The sequence below is a fragment of the Apodemus sylvaticus genome, chromosome 4, assembly GCF_947179515.1.
Source record: "Apodemus sylvaticus chromosome 4, mApoSyl1.1, whole genome shotgun sequence".
NCBI lineage: Eukaryota > Metazoa > Chordata > Mammalia > Rodentia > Muridae > Apodemus > Apodemus sylvaticus.
This window is the reverse complement of record NC_067475.1, coordinates 54,138,491-54,159,385: the sequence shown is the minus strand read 5'-3', so window position 1 is coordinate 54,159,385 and position 20,895 is coordinate 54,138,491. Positions and strand designations below refer to the sequence as shown.

The following is a 20,895-nucleotide window of genomic DNA, read 5'->3' as shown; positions in this document are numbered from 1 at the left end:
TGAGGATCAGCAAAAGGCACAGGACTGCTTTAGTGAACAGTTCCGAGCCTGAGAGATGGGCGAAAACCACCTCTTTCCCTCCACATAGGCTGAAGCTGCAACTGTCCCCACGTCACGCGCTTTCAAGGTGTCAAAACATCCTCAGAGAAAAACAAACTTGGAGGAAGGGGCTGAGGATGGACCTGGAGGAGGCAGAACCAGGGGCGGATCACAAACTTTCCACGCTGAGTTCTCCAGATGCACAGAGTGCACAACTCAGTTCCCTAGGCCCCCTGTGTCCCAGTTAAGCCTCGGCTCCTCCGAGACCTTCTTAATTTAAATCGCATTCATTGTTTAGGGTGTCCCGGGGGACACCCCTGCGAATCTCAGTGTTCAGCCACACTTCCTAGGAAGCCGCGCTGATGGGCTAATTCCTGGACGCCCCGGGGTTGTGCAAGCTCCGCGCACCCGAGGTTTCACGAGCGGGCGGGGGCGCCGGGAACCCCTTTGTGGCCGCCGCCCCAACTCAGCCCGCTCCTCCCCCAGCCGCCCCGCCCTCAGCCCCCGACCCCTAGCCAGGGCGGCGGGCACGCTCGCACCCGCGCCTCCGGGGACTCGCGGACCGCACAGACCGGCCAGGCGCGCTGGGCATGCTCAGTCGCGGGGCGCCGGGCTCGCCAGTCGGAAGCCAGTGCTCAGCGGAGCCGGCCGGGGCGCACCGAGAGCGCGCGGCTTTCGCTGCTGCAGCGGCGGCCGGGCCGCGGCGCATCCGGGCGGGGACCTGAGGCGAGCCCCACGCGGCGTCCCCGAGCCGCCGGCAGCGGCGTCCGCTCCAGAAAGGCAGAGCGACCCAGGGGCCACCGGCGCGACTGGCGTCGGCGGGGCGCTGAAGCTCCGCGGCAGCCACCTCGGAGTCGCCGCCAGCCCCGGCCCGGCCGGGTCCCGGAGCCGTCGGACATGGAGCCCTGGAAGCAGTGCGCTCAGTGGCTCATCCACTGCAAAGTGCTGCCCCCCAACCATCGGGTGACCTGGGACTCGGCGCAGGTGTTCGACCTGGCGCAGACCCTCCGCGATGGAGTCCTGCTCTGCCAGCTGCTCAACAACCTGCGGCCACACTCCATCAATCTGAAGGAGATCAACCTGAGGCCCCAGATGTCCCAGGTATGGTGGCCACCCCGCGACCCCGCTGCCCGTCAGAGGCTCCCATTAGTCATCCGGATAATTTCTTTGTGTAAATGCAAACATCTAGGTGCGCTCCGCTTTGCCCTGCCTCTCAGTTCTCAGCTTTGGGGGTTTTCCTCACTTGCCTTGAAATGACTTAGCTTCTAAGCAGAACTAAAGCCTTGCGTTGGGAGATGGTGTATGGAAGGAATCCTAATAGTTTCTGGGAGGCGGGAAGAAATAAGTTATCTTAGGGCCCGTTTTACCTTTCTGTCTCCAACCCTCTGTGTGTGTGTGTGTGTGTGTGTGTGTGTGTGTGTGTGTGATAACAAAGAGGGATCCGGCTCTAAAATAACAATGAGAAGGGATGAGATGAAGCGATGGGGTAATTTTGCTTTGACTTGTTTTTTTGCTTTCATTTGGTCCCCACGTTCTGGAAAGAGGAACTATGCCATACATGAGGACTCTAGGAAGTGGAGGGCGTTTGGTACCGTTATCTGCTCAGAGGAAATAAACCGAGAGGGACACCGAGAGCCTTCCTGAAGTTCCCACCCCGCCCCCTAAGCCTGGGGCCTGTTAGCAAGCTAGAAGGTTGTGTTTATAGCTTGCCTGAAAACGTAAGCCAGCCCAACCTCCCTCCCCAGCGGCAGGAAGTGAGAAGTTTTGCGGGAGATTCTGCTTTCTTTCATTGGGTCTTGTGCTCAGGTAGGGTGGAGGCACTTAGGCGCCCGCAGTCTTAGCTCGAAGCTACCTCTTTGGATTAAAATCCAATAGTGGAAGGCGTGGAAGGCAGTGAGCTCCTCAGAGACAGCTCAAAAGCCACAGTGCAGCTCTGTGCTGCGTTTCTGGGCCTGTCGGAAAGTTTCTGTTCAGAGGATGTTCAACACTACTCAGAACTTCTATTTCTCTTTCACACACACACACACACTCACACAAATAAAAGAAACCTTTCAACTTAAAAGGGAAAGGAAAGAGACCTTTTAGTGACATATTTTAGCACTGGCCTTAATATGATTCAGAGCGTCAGCCACTTCACCAGAGCTGTGTCCTTGCAGAAAGAAATGACCTTATGCAGTTTAATAATCTCATATTTAAAGCAGGAACTCCTGAATGACCTTATGCAGTTTAATAATCTCATATTTAAAGCAGGAACTCCCGAATAACCTTATGCAGTTTAATAATCTCAAATTTATAGAAGGAACTCCCGCACTCTGCCCTGGTTGTCAGTATTTCATTGGGATTGCTCCTCACTTCAAATTCTGTGTCCCCTGATGATCCGCCTTCAACCTGTGGGTAGGCAGTCCCTAGGAAAAAAGCAGACATGTAAGTACCGAGCGCCATATGTGCTTACAATGAGGATCAATTATTTTAGACTCTCTTACAAACCTGAATGATGGGCGATTGCTAACTCTGTGAACTTGCCCACAATTGTGGCAACTATCCACAGTCCTGTGGAGGGGTTCAGTGGTTGTTTCCAGTCTGTCAGAGTTACTGTTAGGAGTAAGGTGGTGCTGTGCACATGAGACAGTTGCTAGCTATCCAATTCCATTTGACTAGTAGTCTCAGGAACAGCATGAGTTCTTGTGCTGTGATGACATGCGCTATGCATATTTCCTTGAAGTTTAGTTTCTGGGACTTTCAGCAGCTACTCATTCAAGTGTCCTTAATAACCACATTTCTCTCTTCTTTCTTCCTTCCTTCCTTCCTTTCCTTTTCTTCCATTCTTCCTCCCTCCCTCCCTCCCTCTCTCCCTTCCTCCCTTCCTTCCTTCCTTCCTTCCTTCCTTTCTTCCTTCCTTCCTTCCTTCCTTCCCTTTTGGGTAGCTGGGCATCCTTTGACTTTCATTTGACTGCTAACAGTGGATGGGATCCTGTCAAATGCGCGCTCCTCTTTCTTCTCTTAAAATGCATTATCTATAATGTAATCAGTTTGGTGATTGAGGATCGTTATAAGCATCATTAATGAAACGGAGCAGGCAGGCACGATTCTCTAAGAGTTCTATTCCCTACCGAGGCCACCACAGTGAGCATACCAAGATACTTGCCCTCAAGGAATTATTACATTGATATCAATAAACCACCAGATTGTAATGAGGTAAGTAGGGCAGTGAACTGACTCTTCCTTAGATTTTTCTTTTGAGTTTTTTAAGTCGGTTTACCTCTGAGCTTTCTGGCTCCAAACTTGGTGATTTCTCTTGTGATGAACGTGGGGAGAGGGCTTCTTCTCAAACATGGACCTGAAAAGGGAGTCCTAAGAGTGGGGCATCTGCTTTTTATATCCTTCTTTATTCTTGGCCCCACTGAAGAGAGCCTAAGAGCTAGGCATATGCATTTGCATAATATAGGCTTTCATTATATCATTAAGGGAGACTTAGTAAATGCTTTTGTGAAATAAGGTATCATATAACATGCCACAATACTCAGCAAGCACATACTTAGTGAATGTTCAGTATTAGCAAAATTACCTAAAATGTTATTTTAGGGTATCAGGATACAATTAAAAATTTAAATCACAAAGACCTACAAGTTCCTTTGTGCTAGCATCTGTAAATCTTGTCCTGCCTCATGCAACTTTCTTGGGAAAGGCTCTGGTTGCTCCTGGTTATAAGTTTCCTACCCTATCTAAGCTGTCTTCATAGTGCACAGGAAGAAGCTATAATCTTAGTGTATTTGGTGTCTCTTGTGCTGGGGGCGTTCCCATTTCTTTGCAAGCATCCACTCTTCCCCATTCCCCGACTCCCTCCAGGTCCCCATCTCTTCAGGAAGGGCTTCCCCCTGTAAGTTGCATCAACTACCTTTTATAGAACCACGCTTTCCTCTATTTACAATTCAAGCTCCCAAATGTACCTTGCTAATGCTGACCTGTATCGCGGCAGAACTTGCTCTTCTGAAGTTAGAGATGCTCTTCCTAGTACTATTTTCTGTTTTCTTTTTGCTATTTCCAAGAGTCTATCTTTCTATGCCTGAATTTTTTCTTTTCTGTTGAAGATGATTATTTGAAATATATTATTTTCTTATGACACATGAACTCCCAGGGTGGGAAATAACCAGAAGATCACACCTGAAAGTTTTGGGTATTCAGAAAATGTTTGGACAAATGCCAACAAAGGGGACTTTATTGTTATTTTACTTACTGCCTCTCTCCTCTCCCCCCTCCCTCTCCCTCCTTCCTTCCCTTTCTCCCTCCCTCCCTCTCCATGTGTGTGTGTGTGTGTGTGTGTACTTTTCCCAAAGAGGCTATGAAATAAGCAGCCTCTTTAATCAGGGTGTTTATTCTAGTGAGTGGGGTGTTATTTTAGCCTTCTGCCATGTTTGCATTAAAACACAAATAACACTGTAAATAATGATTGTTCAGTTACAGGTTTGACTCTTGCAGTGTTCATAAGCTAGCTTAATCTTCTTCAAAACAGAAACATAAAGGAGGTCCCACCTCTCTTGCTTATTGCTCTTCCAAGCTGTGGACCACAGTATTTTTCTGGTGTCACCATCTTGATAAGATGATGATCGTCAATAAGAGATAAATACATAGGAAGTACTAATACAGATTTTGCTTTCATTCATAATGGCTTAGGGAGGTTACATGGATTCGGTAGCACATGTCTGTTACTAAAGTGCTTGGCATTCAGAAGTTGCAAGCAGCGGGGACCGAGATTTCAAAGTCACGCTTGGCTAAGTAGTGAGTTTCAGGCAAATCTTGGCTAAAACAAAACAAAAGAACAAAAAGGAAATGCCCACATTTGTTTTATATTTAACGTGGTCTTTTATAAAGATTAATATAAAGTTAAATAGATTTCTGATGACCACTGAAAATCCAATACTTTTGTATCTGTGTATATTAGACAGATTTGTTTTTCATCACAGCAGTGTTATGGCCAGGACATAATGTACATTGGTGGTTCGTTGAGGAGTTGTATTGATCATTGTGCCCTTGTGAGAAAGGGATGGGTTTCGTGGCTTAATACCGTTCAGTGGCTAAAAAGAGCTCCCTCAATATACAAAACTAATCAGAGATTTGTAGTTGCTGAGATTATTTCCTAAGTATTATTTTATTGAATTGGCTCACCCTATGCCCTGGAATGGCATTCTGATAGTTAGTGAGGTTTATGACCATTAGATACAGTCTGGAGAAACCTGGAATTGTCGTAAGATGCCTTGTTCATCCTCGAAGAGTTCTACCAACAAATAGGTTTTGTTCTTACAAAGAGCCTTGTCTAGGATACTGACTTAAAGCCCTAAACAAATGCCACAGAGCCTTTTCCTTAAAGGGATGCTCATGGTGTTGATAAGACAGACCATAAAGAAACAGATGACTGTGTGATATAATGTTCAGTGAGGCCATCTGAAGCTGCCTAAGAGAACAGAGAGAAATGTCATTTCAGAGAAGGCAGGTTATGTAAGAGAGCTTTCTCCAAGAAGGCCATAATTAGGCAGAAACCTGAAGGGAACCGGGGAATGTAGGAATGTAGGTGTCTGAAACCAAACCAAACCAAACCAAACCAAACCAAACCAAACCAAAAGAATATTCTCGGCAGAGGGTATACATGTGGGAAGGCCCTGAGGCAGTTAGCTCCTGGCACACTAGACTAGCAAGAAGGCCAAGAAGTCAGGAGGAGAGGGAGGATGGAATAGAAGGGAAGTATTTGGGGGAGACAATGTGTACTTGGGGTCTTTATATTGACTTTGGCTTTCACGCTGAGGGAAGTTCTGAGTGTATAATGTGGTCTAACTTACCTTTACAACAGCATTGCTCTGGCTGCTGTTTTGCAAGGATGGAAGGTTTGGGCCTGTGATGCTATTCAGACCAAAATCCTGGCAGCCATGGCCAGAACAGGAGCAGCCTGTGGTAGGGTGGTGACATGATAGAGTTCTGCGTGCATTTGGAGGGTAGAGAGCAGCTGGCTACACTGGGGTGCTCAGCTGGGAGGGGATGAGAAGAAGATGGCAGTCAACTGTGACGCCAAGAGTTTGGCCTGAGCCGCTGGAATCACAGAGGCGCCATGTGCAGAGATGGAGAGATCTAGAGAAAAACAGTGTTTGGAAGGATGAGAAAGAAAGGGAGGAAGACCAGAAGTTGGCATGTTTCAGTAGCCACCCAGAGGAAGAGACTGAGCAGGTGCCTGGAGAGGTGGAAGATGTAGATACGGGATTTTGGAGCCACCAAAGTATAGGCAGCATCTGAAAAAATGAGGTTGGATGACAGCATCTACTGAATGTGGGTGAAGGGGGACACAGAGTGAGCGTCAGGGATTTGTGTCCTGGAGGAGAGCCGAGAGGGGTGACCTTGGTCAGGAGGAAACCCATGGAGTGAGGTTCTAAGAGAATAAAGTGCTGGAGTGATCTGATGTGTCCAATGCTGCTGATAGATCAAGGGAGGGGAGGACCCAGGATAGGATATTGATTAGCACAGTCTAAAGTTCTTGATGACCTTGGCAAAAGAGAAATTGGATAGTCTGGAAGGCAAGCAGCATATGGAAGAGGAGGGAGATTAGGAGAAAACTGGATGCTAAGTGTAAATGTTTCTTTGAGGTTAATTTTGTTAAAAAGAGACTAAGAGATTGAGGTAGTAGCCAACAGAGAAAAAGGATTGAAAAAGAAGGTGTTAGTACATAGAGAGTCTGTTTTATAGCCTCTGAAAAACACCTTTGGATTTATTCAGATTATAAACCAGATGTTGTGGTGTATACCTATTATTTTAGTATTTGGGAATTGAAGGCAGGAAGATCAGGAGTTCAAGGCCAGACTTGGCTATATGAAACTGTGTCTGAAAAGCAAAAAGCAAAACATAAAAAGTTATGCCAGTTTTGTGTGTGTGTGTTGTTCTTGCATATGTATGCATATATGTATGAAAAAGTATTTGCCTGTGAGCAAACATAAATAATATAAATTCAATGTGTTCTTAAAGGTTTTCTTCTGAATACCATTTCAACTCAAGACTTACCGCTTTCTACATTCATTTCTCTCCTGTAAACAGAGAATTTGTGATGTGACTTTTGTTAAAAAATGACTGATTATTGTTCCCAGGGTTCCAACCTGCTAATATCCAGTGCCATTTTATGTCACTGTTAGAGTTACAGGAAGAACTTTGTTTCTTTTGCACATAACCATATATTTAAGCAACCCTATAATTGTATCACTTCAGACCGTTGTGTGTATTACATGCCTGCACTTTCTGTCTCCTGCATAAAGTGGTGGTGTATGTAGATTATTAGGTTAAAGAGAATGGAGGGACACAATGCTCTCATTGTCCAAGAAGAATGGTGTCTTGGTTATATTTCTAATTCACTCAGAATAATGTCATTTTTCCACTTTTCCCAGAAGTGAGCTACCTTTTTATCCATTAAATTGTTCTTTTGGATCCTCTGGCTGTGTACTTGTAAAGTCCATGCTGATCATTGTCCTTTCATGCAACATGGGGACCATGCTTTAAACATTTGCTCTGATGGCCTAGTTGGTCGCTCAGTCAGTCTTTTATAGGAACTGAGGCTGTATCTGTGAAGCTACTGTCCCACGGATGTCATGGTTGAGGTCATCAAGAGTGCTTTTTTTTTCCGTGTGTGTGTGTGTGTGTGTGTGTGTGCATGCGTGTGCATTTGCAGTGGGAGAATTTGTCATGTAAATGAGATTTATGCAATGTATGAATCCCTAGATCTTCCCTACTTTCATCATAAATGGCTGCCCTGACCACTGCTGTCCTCTTCCCTTCATGGTCTGCTCTCTTAACATTTCCCATGTGGCTCTCATTCCCGCCCAGTTTCTTTGCCAGCTCTTTTTATCTAAACATTCCTTTAGCACATTCACATTTTAACCTTAGTTATATTCAGGCCATATTCTCTTCCTCAGATTATCTCATGACATCCGTGGTGTTCATTTATCACCATGGACTCTGAGTTTGCGTTGGCAGCTTTCATCTGCCTCCGTTGTGACTGTCCTTTCCTGAGTGAAGGAAGACTGGACATGGTAGGAAACGTAATGGCGGTCAGGATGTATTAGCTGCAGCAATATTGGACATGGTTAAGCATGTGGGTAGAGCTGGCTCAGGAGAGGATGTGGCCAGAGCAAGAGGCTTGCATGGGTCGAGGGCTGGAGCGGGATATTGAAGCCTAGAGAAGTAGTTAAGACCTGCAATGGACAGGCCCTTGGGACCTCTGAATGTACACAAGGTGGATCTGACCTAGGCTGAGCCCCAGTTTGAGGCTGGGAGAGATCACGTTGAGTTTGGGATGTTGAACTGGTTTCTACCAGTTCCCCTCCGGTGTCTCAGGTTCAAGCATCCCACTCCTTCACTACCCCCGTCTTTCTGGCTTGTTCTGCTAATACCTAAAATCCAGTGATCTTTTGAACTCTTTGCCACCTCCACCTCCTCACTGCTGTCACGGCTTTGCTTCCTTCCTACACAGCTCTCTTTCCAGAACCCTTCCGAATACTTTCCTGGCTTCACTTATTTGTCATGTTCCTTTGGGTAAACAGAACGCTGGCTAAATTCAGTCTGTTACTTACTGCCTGCCTACAGCTGAGCTGCTGAAGGTGATCGAAGACAACTACACCACGGGGACTCTTCTTACGAGAAGTTCACGTCCCTCAACCTCAAGTGAGCGCGTCACCTACCCTATCTTGTCAATTCTGATGATCTAGACGAGGTGTCCTCAAAGCACGGGACTCCAGGCGGTTCAGAGAGGCCTTTATGTGTTCCCTAAGTCTGACCCATTTATAATATTAACACAGCATCTTCCCACTGTAGTTTTCCGGAGGCTGCATATTACTGATGCTATTGCTGTAACTCCTGATGGACCATGTCCTTGTGTATGACGAGCTCTCAGTTTTGAATTTCAGTATCTCAAACACTGATAGATATGTGACTGCCACAAGCACAAGCTACTAACAGATCTCAGCAGTCAGTGTTTTGAAGAATGTAAAGGAGGTTTGACACTAAACCCTTGAGAACTGTTCTAGTCACTGTCCAAGTTTCTGAGTGTCCAAGGTGACTCCTTAGTGCATTTTCCTTCCGCTTTCATGTAGCCTCTGTCACTTCCTTCTCCTCCATGATTCCTTTGCACTGATGCTGTTGCTTCCTGGTCTGCAGAGAAAACAGACAAAATCAGAGGAAGGCTCTCTTCACGTCCTGTGCCTGCCTTTGTACCTGAGGGTGCTATATTCTCTCCTGGACCATGAGTGAATGATCAGTCCTCCTGGGAAACCAAACCAAAACAAAGAAAAACTTCTTCTACTCTTCCTCTCAGACTCTCCTTTATCATTAGTTCTCTTCTGTATCTTTTTATTTGCAAGCACAGTGTTGTTTCCATTATGTGATTCAGGGTATACTTGCAAGGTAAAATCACAATGTTGATGAACGTTGACTACAAGGAAGAGCAACTCTGGTTTTGACCTGTACCACTGGGGAAGATAAGTGGTTACCGAACTTCCTTCCAACTGTTTTGATGGTTCTTGATGGGCCTCAGATTAATTCCAGAATACTTTGAGAGTGTATAAGCACCCATAGTCTGGTCCTGTTCTATCTACTAAGGCTATCCCCTTGGTACCCCTGACTCTTCTATGATTTCGCGGAATGAGCTCTGCTTTTAAATGTTGGGTGCCATTTTCTCTGCTTCCAGAGCTCTTCCCCATTTGTGTGAAGATTTAGTCCAGTGTTCTTTTGAGTCAGGGGTATTTCCTGAATCCCCCTTCAGGTGTGGCTGAGTACACGCTGCTTTGTGCACAGGTCAGTGCAACACACCTTGTTTTGCAGGGTTTTTTTTTTTTTTTGTTGTTGTTGTTGTTGTTCATCTCTTTGCCACACCATGACTTGGTTTGAGCCTGCCATAGACTAGTTTACTGATAATGTGTGTTTGGATTTTGACACAAGGAATCACAATTAACAGACACACATAAATAAAGAAAATTCATTAATGGGTTGAAAATGGTGACTCTTTGTTTACAGTGTTTTCAAAGATAAAGATATATGAATTTTATGACATATTCAGTTCTATCTGTGTTATAAACCTCAGCTTATCAGACCATTCAGTGCCTTTGATGATCATTGCAGATAATAGTATCCTTCTACTTTACAAGTGAGTACACTTTTTGAAAGTGATGGGAACCTGCCATTTCTTCATAATGACCTAACCAAAAAAAGCATTCTGCTTGAGTGAACTAGGTCTGGTGACTGGCCGCAAGTGCACACTTGATGCAGAGACATTTTACAATAACCATCACCACCACTTCCTCAGAAGCCTGCCCAAGGCTTCTAAGTCTCACTTAAGAGGCACCTGTCACATATTTTCTTATTTAAAGAGACAGACACTATGAGTGGTATACACTCTGAGGTCAAGAGGGGATTGGTAATGTGTACTGAGAAGTGGTTTGAAGAGGAGTCAAGGTTTGACTTAAAACATTTAACATGAACTCAAGTCTCACACTAAGGCTGTTGGCACAGCTACACATCAAATGGAGAGATGTCTTCTCTTTCTTACTGCATCACTGTGATGTGACCTCATTGGAGTGTTCTCTGACTGGCCTGCAGGATGTTGTTCATGACACTCTGTGCTTGTCAGACACTGAATTGTCTTGGTGGTTCGAGATATCTAATGCTGGCTTTGGATGTTTCCATTTATCTCACTATTCAGAGTAAAGTAGTGTCAGATATTTGGCAGGAGTTTGATGGGCAAAGAGAATCCAACCATATAGGAGAATGTAGGAAATGAATGTGGGCCAGTTAATACTGTGCTTCGTGACAGTTGGTCTAAAGTATATGGTTTAATGCTGAGTCTGGATTTAGGCATGCATATATTTATTTACCTGGGAGCCAGGAGCACCACTGCTTTAAATGAATGGCACGACATGGTCCCCTCTTTCTATGATGTAGCCATACTTATTAATTCATATACCTATTATTATCTATTATGTGGAGTGTGTGGCTATTCTACAGGCCTTCTCCCATCCTCCCCAAATCCCCAGTGCTCCTGAGGACAGACTTTGCATAGTGTTATGGCGAATCTAATCTATATTTGGCTTCATTTTGTCTTTGGCATTTAGTAGACAGAACCATGATCAGTGAAATGTCATTGCTTTTGATTCTCATGAAAAAAATATATTAGAATTGTGTCTTGTGCTGCTGTCTGTGTGTCCTTTCAAACTATGTGTTGCAGAAGTTGGCCTTTGAGCTGCTTCCATAACAGGAAGCTAACAGCATGTGCTGTTCACATGGGAATTCTCTAAAGGGTCAATTAATATGGAATATTTAATGATACACTTGATACCAACCTTCCATGATTTTCAAAGTGCTCATCTTAAAAATAGACTTGGAACAGCTGGTCTGAATAAGTAAGCAGTGCATCTCTCTCTGTCTTTTCCTGAGTCCTGGGGGCAGCGTGGTTAAGTGAAAGGCTTCAAAAGGTCAGGGATTGGGAAAGCTGGCTTCCACTTCCATCCTTGCCTCTGACATACTCTGTGACCTTAGTCAGCGAGTGTTTCTCTTTGTCTCCACCAATATACTTATGACAGTATCAGCCACAGTAGATGCGTCTCAATTCGAAAACATTATGGTTTTATGAAGATTGGGGAGTTAAGCAGAAGTGGCTGAATTCCAATGGATGACCTTGGGAAAGTTACTTTGCTTTTGATTCCCAGTTTCCTCTGGGGATAAGCAAGAAGTAGTGAATCTGGACTTTGCGAGACTGAGGTGAGAATTAAACAGTGCATTACAAAGCTTGGTGCGCAGTAGGGAGTCCTTGGTTTCCTCCCTCCTCAGCCCTCTCTCTCCATCCTCTTGTCTACAAGGCAGGAAGAAGCCAATCTTATCACTGCTCTACAGAGGAGGAAATGGAGAGACACACCAGGTTGAAGGGCTTTTTTCAAGGTCATCCTGACAGGAAGTGGTGAAGACAAGATTTGAGTCCAACCATCCTACTTCCAAATTCAGCAAAATTTCCCATTCCTGCTGCCAAACTCTGTGGGCTATCTGGTGATCTGCACGAGGAAATGTCTGACAAAGTGTTTCCCAACAGCAAGGCATGCTCTGCAAAAAGGGCATAACACTCTATGGTTTTGCACTGAATACATACTTAAAAATAAATGTCTGTAGTGATGGTCGTTTGGGGGCTACCTGATTTCTGTTTGGCCTTGTCTTCATGGTAAGCAGTGCCTGTGAGTTGATTAATTAAACTATCAAGTTGTCTGCTGACTATTAAACTTTGTGGATGATCCTGAACACTCAAAGGGAAGTAAAATCCAGTTCCTGACCCTAGTTTCCTGCATCCTGTATTTGACTGCAACCTCCCCTTCATCAAATAGGACAAGGGAGCAGGTTAGACAGATAACTGGTGGATGGGCAATGCTTTGATCAGGGTTTTTTGTTTGTTTGTTTGTTTTTGTTTGTGTGCGTGTGAGACATTAATGTTGCAAAAATTGATTTTCTTCTTATGTGCAAGCGTTTTTCAAGTATTTTGTCTTCACCTCCTCACCTGACACAGAAATCACAGAGATAAATCACATGAAGTTTCTGCTCTCGGGTGGCAGGGAGAGAATAGGTTTGACCTCAGAGTCAAGCTTTTACAAGAATGCAGAAAGGAAGTAAATCGTTGGATAGCACAAGCCTGGTGCAGAAATGCCTTCAGCTGGGCAAGACAGAGAGGTGTGGGAAGAAGATGGAGATACAAGAGGCTGCCAGGGAGGAAGAAGGCTCGAAAACGAAAGCAGAGTGGGAGAGAGGAGTGCGCAGGGACATTTAGACCTCAGTAATGCCGGGGAGACAGTTATTCTGAGCAATGATGGAATGTCCTTAATGACCATTTGCATTGACTTTGAAGTCATTGAGGCAGCTATTCTTTGTATATAAGCAGTGGCCTCAGGATATCCAAGAGAACTTCTGGAAAGGCAAGGAAATACACATAGCCAAACTGTTTATTAGCTATCTAATGTAGGGAGATGAAAGGGAAGACCCTCCCTTACCTTACCTTCAGATTTGATTTGTCACCCCCCATTTCCTGTCACCCACTGACACCATTATCTTCTGGCTGTCCGGCTATTGGGTATCCTTCTGTCCTTGTCCCAGATTTAGGTATGCCTGAGTCCAGATACAACTGGACACCCCCCCTCAACCCCCTAGGTTCCTGGTAACTTAGTGCTGTTTCTCTCTACTTCTTCACAGTGTCTTCAATAGAATCTTGGTTTCTCCTGTATTTCAAACTACAGACTGTGGGCAAATGCAAAGCTCTACTTGCAAATTCTCAGCCACCACAAACCCCAGCTTTCTAAATGCCAGATGCCTACCTCTGACCTAGGCCCTGCTTGTCACCGTCATATCCATCCTGTCTTCATGAGTCTTCACTTGTCCCCAGTCTGTCCCATTCGGCTTTCCACATGGGGACCATTACTAAAGATAGGGAAGTAGCAACTGTTGTGAATTTTGCAAGAGACTTGAGAAGGCACTTTCCCAGCTCAGTCTCCTGACACTTGGACTTGAAGGGGACAGTTAATAAAACCAAATCCCCAGCAGTTCCAGGTGCTATGAGGAGTTTGATTATGAGAAATAGGATTCTACGCTAGATTTGCGGTTTCTGCTTTCTGCTCTTCAGAGTCCAGTGGTGTGACTGAGTGAGCACCTTCAATGAACTAGGAGGTTCCCAGTCATGTTTTCCAGGTTCCAGCGCTACCCAGGTTTGCTGTTTCGTTTCTTGAATACCTTACAGCATCTGTTTAGTTTTGCAGTGTTTTTATGGTTGGGGATGTAATGTCAGAAGTCAACTTTCTCTTAATCATGTATGTAATGTCTCATAGGGAGGTGGCACAAGAATAATTTTGTCAGTTACTGATACTCTAAGAGTTAAGTTCAGCAGGAGCTACTAGATTTTATGGCGTTTGACCTTTAAGTATGATAAAGCATTTGTTAGCTAAGGAAAGTCAGTACGGGTTAAGTCAATCAGACACAGAAGCAATGCTTGTATTTCCATTATGTGTGATGGCTGAGAATTTGGGGGCACTCTACATCTTTCCCTTGGAGATTCAGTAAAATACAGCAACTATCCTCCACCAGGACAGAGGAGGGCTTGAGCTCTGCAGCTGGGCATAAGCACCTACGCAAAGCTGTGTTTCCTCCCAGGGATGATTTAAGAGGAGAACTTGTATGTGTAGAGATTTGATCAAGGTCACTTGGCTTGGCAAAACCCAGCCCTGGATTCTCCGAACCATCGTCCATGCTTTTTCTAAGAATAGTAATGTGCTAGACCTCAAGAAAGGTTTAACTCATATAGTTTGTTGTTGTTTTGAGACAAGGTCTCTCTGTAGCCTTGGCTGTCCTGGAACTCAATCTGTAGACCAGGATGTACTCAAACTCAGTTACTGCACACACCAGTGTTAGCCTCATAGAGAAGCTGGATTCTACTTATAGAGTTTTTATATATATTATAGAGAATTTATATATATTTCATAGAGAAGCAGTAGTTCAGAAGTCTCTGTACTGAATTCTCAAGCTTTTAGAATACATAGTTCTACTTAATGACTACAGTGAAGAGAAAAATAATGAGAAAGATAAAAACAGTTTATCAGGATTCTTGCACATCTAGCATGGTAAGGATTTGTTTTCCCTGTCATGTTTAATAAATGTCTCAGCCACTTAAGCAAATAATGCAAATGTTTTACCTGTCATGTTAACAATGAGCCCTTTGACATTCTTGCTCATACCTGCTATTTAAAGGCCCACCGCTCAGGGGCTTACATAAAATTAGTTTAGTTGAAAAAAATGTATTTAGAAAATAGTGATAAAAAATATTCTCACCTCTTCATAGAGGAAGACATAAACATATATTTATTAAACTCTATTTTTTAAGCTACAAATCATTTATGACAATCTTTAGAGATCTTAGATTCTGTCTTTAACTGGAAGACTTTTAATTAACTCACTGTTCTAATATGTATTCAAGGAAACAGGTTGCTGGTGATGTAACCTGCCTCTGAGTCGGAGCTCTGCTGCTTACAGCCCTGGGCAGCTTAATTGACTGGATCTTTGGTTTTCACATTTATAAAATAGAGATCATGGCATGTAATCGAAGTGTTGGTAGGACTAAAGTAATTGCAGTAATGCGTATGATGTGTTCAGGTCGGTGTTTGGATGGAGAAGCTATGCAGATATAGATTCCATTCATTAAGTCTACTTAGGGAAAAGGAAGCTGTTATGACTGAAAATTATAGCACGAAGGAGGCATAGCTGAAAGTTAAGCTGGCAGTATTCAAAGCTGTAAATTGTGGACTTGAGAACCAGGAATCACATTAGTGTTGGGCTATGGAGGCTGCAGCAGCTTTTATGCCCTACATGAGGTGCGGAAAGAGCTGCCGTTTTTAGTGGACCATTGTAGCCATTACAGATAAGATGGGGCTGGAAGTTCTTTAAAGATAATTGATTTGCAGATTGAACAGCTTCAGGCTTCTGATGTGTGTGTGGAGATTTAATCAAGGTCACTTGGCTTGGCAAAGCCCAGACCCAGATTCTCCGAGCCATCGTCCCTGCTTTTTCTAAGAATGGTAATGTACTAGACAAGAAAGGTTTAACTCATATAGTTTGTTGTTTTGAGACAAGGTCTCTCTGTAGCCTTGGCTCTCCTGGAACTCAGTCTGTAGACCAGGCTGTACTCAAACTCAAGACTCACCTGCCTCTGCCTTATGAGTCCTGGGATTAAAGGCAAGCACCATTGCTGCCCAGCTTATATAGTTTAAAGGATATGCTTATAATTATTAGAAAATAAGCCAGATGTGGTGTAGCATGCCTGTAATCACAGCACCTGGGCGATTACATTATTAAGGTCACCTACAGCTACACAGTGAGTTTGAGGCCAGCCTGTGGTACTTGAGGTGCTACTGCAGAGGATTGTTTATGGCTGGAGAAACTGTTCATTGGTGTGCAAGCATTATAAGTTAAATTTGGATTCCCAGGACCCATGTAAAAGCCAGGCACAGTGTAACAGCAGCTCTGGAGTTGGGGGACTTTTGGGGGGCAGGCAGAGAGAGACAGATCATAGGGGTTTGTTGACGGTCAACCTGTCCAGAGCGAACTCCAGGTACAGTGAGAGAGTTAACAGACAAAAGCCAACCAAACAGTCCCAGAGAGGTGGAAAGAGCAGATTCCCCTCGTCTTGGTTAAATGTTTTGGGTGTTATTTTGACTTGATTCCTATTTTAGCTATCCACTTGCTGAATGACTTTGAGCTGACTATCCTCTCAGATTCTACCTTCTCTTGGCTGTAAAGTGGGATACAATTATATGGTTTACCTATCTAGCACTCACTTGGCACAAGGTAGGTATTCAGGGTGTTCAGCCTTTGCAATCCGCCATTATTTCTCCTGTACTCTCCAGTTTTCCCCTAGATGATTGCCTCCTAGTTATTTTCCCTCTCTATGTGAGATTTTAAAAACGAGTTTATTGGATTTTTATCTTATTTTATGTGCATTTGTGTGAAGGTGTCAGATCTCCTGGAACTGGATTATAGACAGTTGTGAGCTGCCATGTCGGGGGAATTGAACCCTGGTCCTCTGGAAGAACAGCCTATGCTCTTAACCACTGAATCATTTCTCTAACCCCATATGTGAGAATTTAAAACAGTCCATTCTCTTAAAGGAAATCATCAGTGATCTTAAAATATGAAAAAGCCCTCTGCAAACATCAGTTTGATGATTTGATGTTTTTGTAACTACAAGGAGTAATGCTGTGAAGACGCTCTGAGGGTGACGTCCCCTACATGATACCTTCTCTGGTCTGGCCACATCAGCCTCTGCCTTCTGCTCTTATAGCTATTTCGAATTCTGCAGCAGCCAAACAGGTGTTTTCCTCTTCCCAGAATTTGTAACCTCTTTTTCATTTTTTTGGATTCATGACTTGACACCTTATTTTGATTTCCTAGTTTTGCAAAATCCCCATTTATACAACTTACCTTACAAATAATTGTTTCATTCTGGCATTATGATAGCAGGGGTTATTGATCAATGATTCCTGTGAACCAGCATAGAGCTTAGCATTGATGCCAAATAACTACTTGAGAGTGCTTAACTGAATATTCACTGACTATTATTACCAATAAACACAGGCAAGGATACAGACTTCAGGTATAATTTGTTAAAAGTGTGACTTCAGAGTTCTCTGAAACCATATGTGCAAATATATTTCAAGGGTATGTACCAGAGTACACTTTTAATTGAATAGGTTCTTACATCTTTTTAAAAACAAAACAAACCCATAATCTTTCATGTTAGGGAAGACAAGTCTGGAGAGAGTAAACACTTGCAGAAAGCACAGTTTAATATCGAGTCAGTTCTCATCTTAGCCAACATTTTCATCTAAAGCCTGTGATAATATAACCTGAGCATCCAGGAGGCTGGGCAGAGAACAATCTAGAGTCAAGTAGCATAGCGGGACTTAATGGTGAGGATGAGCATTCCTGAGAGATTAGATTATGACTGGTACATTTCCTCTCACTGGAGATCTCCAGCTCTTTGGGTTTGCATGTCCCAGAGGACAAGCTAGCTTATATTACACTGTTAATGTCTGCAAGCTCAAAACTACATTTTGTTCTTTCAGGGGTAGAGTTCCTTCTTTGGCACATCTATTTGACAGCACTCATTGGACACGTAATTAGGCACAGACAACACAGCACAGAACCAGAGCTCTAAGAGTGGTTTGTTTAAGAGGAGGTGCCTCTCCCTGTCCCCTCTTCATGTGTAGCCCTTCTGTTAGAGTATTAGGACGATACTCTTGGTTATAGGTTGTTTGGGGTCTTGGCTCTGAGACCTATTTGCCTGTAGAGATGATGATTTTCTGTCTATTCTCATCTAAATAGCCCACTGAGTGGGAACAGTTCTGTCTTCAAATGCGAAGCCTACACTACCAATTTTATTGTTGTCTGTTTGCTTGTGTAGTGGTGGGTGTGAGCTGCGTAGAGAAGGGGAGCCTTCATCCTCAAGACAAGCTTTGATCAAGAAAACACATTTTGACCATTTTTTTTTGTTTCTATCACCCACTAGAGTTTTCAGTTGGTAGGAAAAGAGAATATTTATCTAGACTTTGGGGGATGGTTAAGCCATGGTAGTCAAGGCTGCAGGCAAATGGTCATGAGCCAAGCACAGCTGTTTGTGATGAGTGTTAGCCTCTGTGAGTGCTGGATGAGCTGCTGCTAGCCAGAGGGGGTGAGGTGGATTTTGTGGGGGATTGAAGCACTTAGATTTGGGGCATTTATTTATTTATTTATTTTGATATTGCTGGAACTGACATTTTTAGATGATGTCGTAAAAGAAAGTGGATCTTCTTAGTCATTAAAAATAGAACAGATTTGCACATTTTCGCTGTATTTTGGTGTAGGTCCCATACCAGGGCCACAGACTACAGAAGTGACTTTGCAATGAGTGGTATTGTGTTGGGTCAGGTCCTTCCTTTAAATTATGAAAAACAGGCTGAGGAAGGAAGTGATAAATTAGCTTTAACACATCGAGCTAATCTCATTCTGGGGCAAAGGACAGGCCTGCAGGGATCGGATCTTATGTACTTTGGTTGTTTATCTACAAGATCTTGCTAGACCACCTGGGTTAGAGCTAACCTCACCAACAAAAAGCAGGCCAAAGAATCGTCTTTCTGTTTGAGCAGGTCTCAGAGATGAGGACCGGAAGAAGCTGAACTCTGTATAGGTCAGAAATGTGTCTAACTCTAGTGGAAGTTCCTCCATTGTGAACCACAACTTGTCTTTGTACTAGGTTTGCTAATTATAATGCTCTACCCATTAGATTCTGGAACTGTATGTCTATGAAGCATGGCTGTATTTGCTTTGGGATTTTAATTATGTAAGTCTGCCAGTTAGATCACGGAACTGTAGCTTCGCCTAGAGAAGAACTTTAGATTTTTATTGATAATTAGGACGAAATGCTATTATTTTTGAGAATTATATGTCTGGGTGGGGTGGCACATATCTTTAATGCCAGCACTTGGGAAGCAGAGGCAGACAGATCTCTGGGAGTTCATGACCAGGCTATATAGTGAGACCCTGTCTCAAAAAAAAATTATATGGAACTCTTAAGTTCCATAGAGACAAACAAGTCAGTGAGTTTTTTGTAAACTCATCATTAAAAGGAGTAGTTAAAAAGGGGTGTTATTGCAACAGCCAGATTTTAAAGGTCATATTTTCTTAGGAAATCAAGGAGAAACAAGAGTGACTTGGTGGTATTCAGAGAGAGGCCATCTTAGACAGAGAAACCCAGGATGGAAGAACCGTTGGCATTTATGAACATAGGGAAAAGGGGGAAGAGTGGTCTTGAGGCAGTTTAGGCCTGGCTAGATGTGGCTTCTCTTGGTTGGGATCCCCTAGTGCTGGAAGTGAAGGCAGACAAAATTTGTCTCAGTAATGATTATATATGATTAAATTCTCTGCAGTTCTTCCTCATAGGGGAGGCATTAGACTATACAGTCTTGGGGAATATTTCAGAATATTAGAAAAGCAATTATCTAGTACATGAAGGAGAAAAAAAGCAAGGCCTGGTGATTCCTTTGCAGAGGTAGCTCTGGAGTGGAAGGGAGCATCTTCAAGTCTGTCTGTGTGAATGGAGAATCAGTGGAGAAACATGAGGTTAGTTCCAAGTGGAGTTAAACACGCGGGGACATGTTTTCCCTCTGGTTGAAAAAAAAAACAAACCAAAGATATGACTTTTAAAACGCTCGGGAATGCCCATGTCTTGGGGGAGCCTACACAGCCCTTCAGGTCGAGCACGGTCCTGGCATCTGCTGGGGCTGGGTTGGCGGAAATGGGAGGTCTCAGAGATGCCCTTCCTCAGGAAACGGTGTTTACAGTGCAGAGTGATCACAAAGCAAAAGGCAGTTGCAACACATGCCGTGGCCTGAGACTCAGAATTCCTGCTTGTGAAAGATTGTGGTGGTGACGAAGGTGAGGCAGAACCCAGATCCTATTCCGCCCCCAGTGACAGAAACATGGGCTTAAATGTCACCAGGGAGATGAGAAATGTGGAAGTTGCATGCTGGCCAAGAAAAGTCCCATGCCCAGGGTCCTTAGAGAAGCAGTAAGCGAATGCTCGGAGCCAAAATGAACCTCCTTAGCAGTCTCCTTGTCTCCTTGTTGACTCAATGTAGAGTTTTGTTTTTGCTGTGGACAAATATAATATATCATAGTGATTATGGTTACTTTAAACAATTTCTAAGTCACATCTCAGCGTCATTGAGAACACTCCGTGCTGTCCACTATTACCTGTCTTCAGAACTTCATCATCTTCCCCCGCTGACATTCTGCACATATTAAACCATAGCCCTTTCTGCACTCTCCCCTGGCTGCTACCATTCCCCTTTCTGTGTCTGTAGACCCAACTATTCAAGATGCTTCAAATAAATTGGGTCATTCAGGTAGGATAATATCCTCAAGGCCCACACATGCTATATATGTCAAAATTTAATTTCTTTTTAAGACTAAATAGCTTCCAGTTGTTAATTTTCCTTATAGATTATTCAGTCATCCGTTCATAGATACTTGGAACATTGACAAGTATTATAGACAGCCTGGCAAAGCAGACACCACTGGTATTGCAGTTCTCTTTGTGTTCTTCTGTCTTTCAAATGTCCTCAAGTTCTCCCTCTTTTCTGTTGTGTCCATCTGTCTGTTTCGCCATCCATCTGTCTATTTCTTCCTCCTTTCCCCTCACGCTCTCCTTTGTAATTGCGTGGGTCTGTGTGGTGTGTACCATGTTATGTATTGGAAGCGACTCTTAAGGACTGGCTTTAAATTTTG

General features: G+C 43.8%; 1 protein-coding gene across 2 annotated transcripts in view; it reads left to right on the top strand.

Annotated features, from left to right (window-relative positions):
* The first annotated feature begins 335 nt into the window (after nt 1-335).
* Vav3 (vav guanine nucleotide exchange factor 3) overlaps nt 336-20,895 on the top strand; it is a 353,521-nt gene continuing 332,961 nt past the window's right edge. Inside the window, exon 1 of one of the 2 annotated variants that reach the window (XM_052179412.1) lies at nt 336-1,140. In XM_052179412.1, the coding sequence (XP_052035372.1) occupies nt 937-1,140 (204 nt within the window). In that variant the 5' untranslated portion in view covers nt 336-936. The remainder of the gene's footprint in view (nt 1,141-20,895) is intronic. The other variant, XM_052179410.1, reaches the window with a different exon arrangement.